This window comes from Ceratosolen solmsi, unplaced genomic scaffold (genome assembly GCF_000503995.2).
Source record: "Ceratosolen solmsi marchali unplaced genomic scaffold, CerSol_1.0 scaffold47, whole genome shotgun sequence".
Lineage (NCBI taxonomy): Eukaryota > Metazoa > Arthropoda > Insecta > Hymenoptera > Agaonidae > Ceratosolen > Ceratosolen solmsi.
This window is the reverse complement of record NW_011948419.1, coordinates 4,640,236-4,647,729: the sequence shown is the minus strand read 5'-3', so window position 1 is coordinate 4,647,729 and position 7,494 is coordinate 4,640,236. Positions and strand designations below refer to the sequence as shown.

At 27.7% G+C, this 7,494-nt stretch overlaps 2 protein-coding genes across 2 annotated transcripts; both read right to left on the bottom strand.

Moving 5' to 3' along the window:
- Positions 1–2: 2 nt before the first annotated feature.
- LOC105360793 (Down syndrome cell adhesion molecule-like) lies at positions 3–2,059 on the bottom strand. The gene is made up of 4 exons (XM_011497794.1): positions 1,930–2,059; positions 1,264–1,427; positions 542–763; positions 3–278 (listed from the first exon to the last, which is right to left on the bottom strand). The coding sequence occupies exons 1-4, from the start codon at positions 2,057–2,059 to the stop codon at positions 3–5; spliced, it is 792 nt and encodes a 263-aa protein (XP_011496096.1).
- A 560-nt stretch (positions 2,060–2,619) lies between these two features.
- LOC105360792 (CAVP-target protein-like) lies at positions 2,620–4,403 on the bottom strand. The gene is made up of 6 exons (XM_011497793.1): positions 4,065–4,403; positions 3,771–3,965; positions 3,533–3,694; positions 3,102–3,440; positions 2,740–2,912; positions 2,620–2,652 (listed from the first exon to the last, which is right to left on the bottom strand). Exons 1-6 carry the CDS (start codon positions 4,225–4,227, stop codon positions 2,620–2,622), a joined length of 1,065 nt encoding a protein of 354 aa, XP_011496095.1. The 5' UTR covers positions 4,228–4,403.
- Positions 4,404–7,494: the final 3,091 nt, after the last annotated feature.

Below are 7,494 nucleotides of genomic sequence, written 5' to 3'. Positions count from 1 at the left end.
TATTATAAGCAATAAGTATCGTACCTTTTCTTTAAGCGTTCGTCGGCATTTAAAATTTTTTGATCATTTACAACCAAAATCCGCCCATACGATGATACTTTACCTGCTTTATTTGTAACTTCACAAATATATCTACCAGAATCGTAATTATTGATATTTTGTAAAATAAGCGAGCACTTAGCTTTATCACTTTTTACAATATATTTTGAGTCGTCACTGGAATCAATTTCTGTTGTTTCCCGAAGCCATTTTACATCAAATTTAGAATCACTACGAACCTTTAATATGAAATCATATTAATATACGAATATAATATTTAGTATTTAACATTTTTTATATTTACAATTTCATATATTTTCCATATATCTGTTAATTAAATTTTGTTTAAATTACTTAAATTAAATATGAATTAATTTAGTATATCATTATATTATCTACTTTATTTATCACATTTAAATATAAATAAGTTGAAAATTAAAGAAATATTTTCTTAATCTTTAATCTCCTTCCAATCATTAATAGCAAAAAAAAATAAACTCACTTCGCATTCTAATTCGACTGTCGATCCTTCGAGTGCTTTAAGTTGTCCAGGGAGAATTTTCGTAAATTCTGGAATTTCGACATCGTCACACACAGTCGCTGTCCCGCTCATTGTAACAGATTCGCCCCATCCATAACGATTTTTTGGTGTCACGCGAAATTTGTATTCACCGCCAGGTCGAAGATTGAAAGCATCAAATGAATTAATTGGCGTAATACCCAGCTATTTTTAACAAAAACAAATTAATTTTTATTAATTATCTTAATAGACATAGAAATTGTTAAAATTTCGATTTAATAAGATTAAAAAAATAATAAAGCATGTATGTATGATTGTTATTATTTTTATTTATTCTTATTTATGTTTATTATTGACTTGATTTATAAAATTATGATTTTTATAATGTTTATTAACGATGTTTATTAACGAAAAATTAAAATACCTTATGCTTCAGTATTTATAATAATTATATGCCAGTGTATATAAGAACGATTTCAACTGCTCGAACTATAAGTATTACAATTACAATGTATAAATTTTTATAAAAATTAAAAATAAACCCGATGATAAAAAGTAATAAAAGTAACTAATTTTGAAAATTAAAACGGTAGATATATTCAGTCACTGTTGCTTATACAGTAGTTTGAAATAATTTATTGCCAAAGATGGTACGTTGTAACTATAGTTTAAGAAATTATTTAAACAAATTTATTAAAAAGAACCTCTTTCCATCGTGCTCCACCTTCTCGTCCCATTTGCCAGGCATCGACCCGATATGCAACAACGGGAACAGGCCCACGCTGATCCGCTTTTTCCCAGCTCAAAGAAAGCCAATTTCTTCCACCGTCAATGACAATGGGTTCACTACTAATTGGACCGGGTATATCTAAAACATTCGGCAAGAATAAAAGTCTGTACTCAACGATTAACAATAAGATAAAGCTTTCCCTTTTACTTTAATCAATATAAAATCTTACGTATTGGGTAATTTAATAACACGAACGTCGCACTGAATAATTCATAAAAACACTCGCATATAATGCCTAAAGTCTAAATAATTTAATTGGATATATTTTATCAATTTAACCTTTTAATTCTAAGTTCGTTACTAAACGTATATAAAATTATTTTATACAAAAAATTATATTTCAGTGTCAAAATTGCCTTTGATTTATGAAAATGATTTTTGTAATTTGCGCAAATAGATTAGTCAAAAAATATATATTAATTTTAAAAGCTTTTATAATTCTATAGTTCTATACGATTATACATATATATATATATATATATATATATATATATATATAATTAATATTCTTTATATATTAATAAAATTAAGATAATTAAAAGAATTAAAATAAATTTTATCTCAAAATTTGAACAAATACCTTGATAGTTCAACAATTCTAAATCTGAATTGTTTCTATTGTACCATATTAATTTCAACCTTTTCACTAAATTTTTTTTGGATCGTGAAATTATTTCATCATCGAAATAATTATCACCGTTAATACTCATTTTTCTATAAACTTCTCATCACTCAAGAAGACATAATCAATTTTAGAACAAAATAGCACTGTTAAAGATATTTCGTAAGTCGTAGCCGATTATTGAAAATGATAAGACTAAAGTCGAATATGTAATTGGACCGCGAACAACGAACTAAATTTTAAAATTGGTTGAACGCGTCTCTAATGACAAGCGTTTGTTGGCGGGGAGATCCCGACAAAAATAGTCCAAGAAGAGATTTAGCGAATTCACGGCGTGGGTAGGCAAAATAATAATTTTTAGATACTTTGACCTCTTTTGCATTGTCACTTTTTCACCTCCTCCCTCTCTTTCACACTCTCTCATTCTCTCTCTCCCGTTGCAGTTATTCAAATATTTAATGCATATAAAATTCAATATATTTATTATTGTATACAATTAAAAATATAAACTTATATTATAATTATTTATTGAGAAAATATTTAGGTGACAAACATATAATTAAAAAAAATTAACATTACTCACTTCTGAGATAAGATTGCCGTTCTCGAGTGTGTATATCAGATAGACGATCGGATAAACTTGTTCTTTCAGATGTCGGAGTCAAAGATCTCGCCCTCTGCCTTACCTTATATTTAAAACAGCATTCATTTATACATTTAAACAATATTATATTTCATTTAAACACAATATTTTATTAAAAAATAAACCTTCAATGTAAAGAAAGATCGATCACAGCCATAGCAATTTTTTACAAGAATACAGTATGTTCCTTCGTCATCTGAATTGACTCTATTCAAAGTCAATCTAACATAATCGTCAATCGCCTCCTTATGGGTTCGTGGCCCATCCGAAATATCTTTTATGCCTTTCATCCAAATAACTGAATAAAAAATTTTGTTAAATTCAGTAATTCTAAATTAAGTTAAATTAAGTATCTAGTTAGAGGTAATAAATTGAAATTATTAATTTTGAAACTTTGTGTAACTTACATCAAACATAAAATTTAAGAAAATACAATTAAATTAAATTCTTATTTATTTAAATATTTATTAAAAAGTGTGCTGAATACCTTTAGGCTTTGGAATGCCACTAACTCGAAATGATATGGATGCAGCTTCCCCATCCGTAACATGTACTGTTTTATCCGTAGGTTGTGAAACAAATGCTGCTGGCTTTCCCAAATCATCAAATTTACTTAACGGAATTACTTCGACTGTTGTACTTGTGTCAACGTGGCCATAAGCATTACTTACACGACAAACATATGTTCCAGCTTCGGATTCAGTTGCTTCAGGCAAAATTAGAGTGTAAACACCAGATTCAGAAAAGGTATAAGTTTTCGGACTTGAAATTGGTTCTTTCTTTTCTCCATTACGACGAAGCCACGTAACATTAGGTGCTAAGGAATCTAAAACATATGCGATATTTTAAAAATCGTATTTTGTCAAAAATATTTTTTATTTAAAAAATAATATAGTTATATTAAAAAAAATCGATTACCTTTTATTTCTACTTGTAGTGCTATTGTTCCTCCTGCAGGCACTTTGTAATCAGCAAGAGAAGTAGATATTTGAGGAAGTTCCTCTCGTTTTCTTCCAGTATTATACAATTGATTATAAATCGAATCGTCATTTTTTAACGGAATTTTACTATTTTCCTTTCCTGAAATATTCAAAAAAAAATATTTGAAAATATTTTAATAATATTCATATACAAAATAAAAATAATAAAATTTTACCATGAAAGCGAACTCCGTGTTGGTGTGCGTTATTAGAAATATCAGATTCAGATGTCTGTAGACGGAAAATGCCATGACCAAGTGTAGATGATCTATAACGATTACCTCGAAGAATTCGTTCATTTGTTTGACATGAAATTGAAGGTATTAATTGTCCAAAAATATTAGATTGTTTATCCATTATTTTATATTTATCTAAAAATTATATATAACTTGTGAATTATATAGGTATTATATTATATATGATATTTATAAATTTTTACATAAAAATACTATAAATTAGAATGACTTTACCATTTCTAATTGATGTATATGAGGGCTCCACCGATAAAGCGTCATAAATTGGATAAACTCTTATAGTAGCTTCCGTTGATGCTTGTCCATAAGGATTTTTTGCTAAGCAAGCGTAATATCCAGAATCCTCAAGCGCTGCGGAAATAATTTCTAATGTTGCCATTCCATTTTCATACTTAGTTTGTTCGCGTCTACTTGGCCTTACTCGATCTCCATTTTTAGTCCAATAAACTTGGGGCTCTGGTTGTCCAATCGCAGTACATATAAGTCGTATATGAGACCCTTCAGCAACTGTACAATTTGTCAATTTTGTGCAGAATATTGGACATTTTCCGTGCTATAAAAGTACAATTTTATTTATATATCAATCACAGCATGTATTATATAATTCTATAAGCCATTAAACAAATTTTCTAGTTTAAAAAAATATTTTTTCTAAATTAATTTAAACAGTATATTTTCTAGTCTTTTTATTTCTTCTAACGGAAATTATAATTTTTTTAATTCTCAAGAATTATAACTGATATTCACTCTTCGCGCTATCAATTATAATATACCACCCATTTTTTTTTATATATTTCGTAATTAAATAACAAAAAACTAAATCAAATATTAAATAATTTGAACTCGTTTCAAAATCACTTTGTAAATTGAGAATACATCAATGTAACAATAGTAATTACAGTTAATAAACAAGATCTATCTTAATCATTTGAAAATATAATTTTTTTTTACATTTTCATTCGTTGTTGCAATAATTAATCTCATTACAAATATTATTAACCCTTATTCATATAGCGTAAGATACTATAAACTGCTAAATGAAATAAAAATACCTAAAAATATATTGTACAAAAGCATAGATAGAATAGGATAGTATGTCTACTAAAATATATGAAAGAAAATAGCAGAGAGAGTAGACATCATCATGCAAACTTTATTTGAAAATAAATGCAGCCTCAATGTAACAAATATATATTAAAAAATTCATTATAAGCGAACTTCACAATTCATGTAATAAACAAACTATTAATTGATATTGAGAATAAATGATTCATCGTATAATATATATATATATTAATCCTAAAGATATTATTTAATATGCAGACATAATATATAACACCCAACAAATATATAAAAATACAATAAATATTTAAAAATGGCTATGATTGTTTATACGTAAACATAAAATCTGAATATTTATAAGATATTCAAAAGAAAAATTTATAATTTTTTAACTGAAATTACTAGAATCAATAAGAATCTCCACTAAATATCAAAAGTAGATCTATTATAAATTTCCAAGAATTGAACTAACATTAACATTTTATCTAGTAAAAATAGTTGCAATTTATATCTTAAACATGTATATATTATTTTAAATTATGTAGACAAATAATTGTTATATTAACGTTTGTTAATGTTACCTCAATATTTAAAAATATACTGAAAGTATTCATCTAATGTTAACGCTTATTAAACAAAATATTACATTATCAACAAATGAGATTATAATAAAACATACGATTATCAAATAAAATCAAATATTCATTAAAATAACATTATATTAATAATAGTTTTTTTTATCAAATTTATACATTTTAGTTAAAATTATATAGATATATAAAAATGATGATAAAATTTAAAATGAACATATAAAACAAAGCTTTTTAAAACTCTCAATATTATATTGAGAAATTTTATAATTAAAAATATTATATGAAATAATGACATCAATAATACATTATCAATACATAATAGACAAACAATACTATTTGTTATGAAATTTAATAAAAACTAATATATACTACATATGTATAAGAAATTTTTTATTACTAAACTTACATCAAAGTTCATTGTTGGAGATTTTGGAACTTCATAACTAGCAATGGAACTTCTCGATTCAAATCTTCTACGAGAACGACTTAAAGCAAGACAATCGGACACTGACATGGAATGATAATTAGAATGAAATGATTTTGGGTTGTATTTAGTATATTGGAAATCTATTCTATTCGTATTAAGCATCTTTGCAACATTTCGATTTTTTAATTCTGAGTCAAAATTAAGTAAGGATGTCGAATATTTATTTCCAATTGTATTGGTAAATTTACTATTTATAGTCACATCAAAAACACTTGTGCCTCTACAAAGTGGGGCACGAGCAAATTTCATATCATGTTCATTATTTAATAAATCTTCTCTTGATCTAGATAAAAATTTGTTATGTTTAAGATTCAATCTACAACGAGTTTGAATGCTATCAAGTTTCAAATCAGATATATTGCTACAAGTCATTCGATTTTCTCCACTAGCTTTATGTATATTAAATAATGATGAAGATTTAAGATTAGAAGATTGAATTTTCAGACAACCCTCATCTCCAGGAATATTTCCAGAACTGTCAATATAATTTTTCAAACAACTACGGGTGGTAATGTCTTCTAATAAACAATTATTAGCTTCCTCTATTTCTCGTCTTACTTTACTATCCTTACTATCGGTATCCTTGCTTAATATACCTGCTGTAACAGGTTTTACAACATCATGTTGCTGTTGGTATGACTTTTCGACTCCAAATTTTTCTAGCTTTAGATTTTCACTTTCCAATGACTCAGATTGTTCAAACTCTTTTTTGAATTCATTGAACGCGCTTTTTTGATATTCATTTTCTTCCCACGCAAACTTTTCAGCTTCCTCCTTTTCTCTCTTTACCCCTTCCGTTTCAACTTTCTCGTCTTCTTCGCGTTGCTCTTCTACTCTACGACATTTTTTATCTTCGGCCAGCTTTTGATTCTCTTTTTGTTCCAGCACTAACTTTTCAGCTTCCTCTTTTTCTCTCTCTGTCCTATCTTTTTCCAGTACCTCCTCTTCTTCGCGTTGCAATTGTTCTCTACGCCGTTTTTCATTTTCGGCGAGTTTTTGACTTTCTTTTTGTTTCAATGCTAACTTTTCAGCTTCCTCCTTTTCATTCTTAACCCTTTCTTTTTCCAGTTTCTCATCTTCTTCGCGTTTCTCTTCTTCTCTACGCCGTTTTACTTCGTCGGCACGTTTTTTATTTTCGTTTTGTTCAAGCTCTAACTTTTCAACTTCCTCCGTTTCTCTCTTAACCCTTTCTTTTTCCAGTTTTTCATCTTCTTCGCGTTTCTCTTGTTCTCTACACCGATTCTCATCTTCGGCGAGTCTTTGAATTTCTTTTTGTTTCAATGCCAACTTTTCAGCTTCCTCCTTTTCTCTCTTTACCCTTTCTTTTTCCAGTTTTTCATCTTCATCGCGTTGCTCTTGTTCTCTACGCCGATTCTCTTCTTCGGCGAGTCTTTGACTTTCTTTTTGATTCAATGCTAACTTTTTAGCTTCCTCCTTTTCTCTCTTTACCCTTTCTTTTTGTAGTTTCTCATCTTCTTCGCGTTTCTCTTGTTCTCTACGCCGA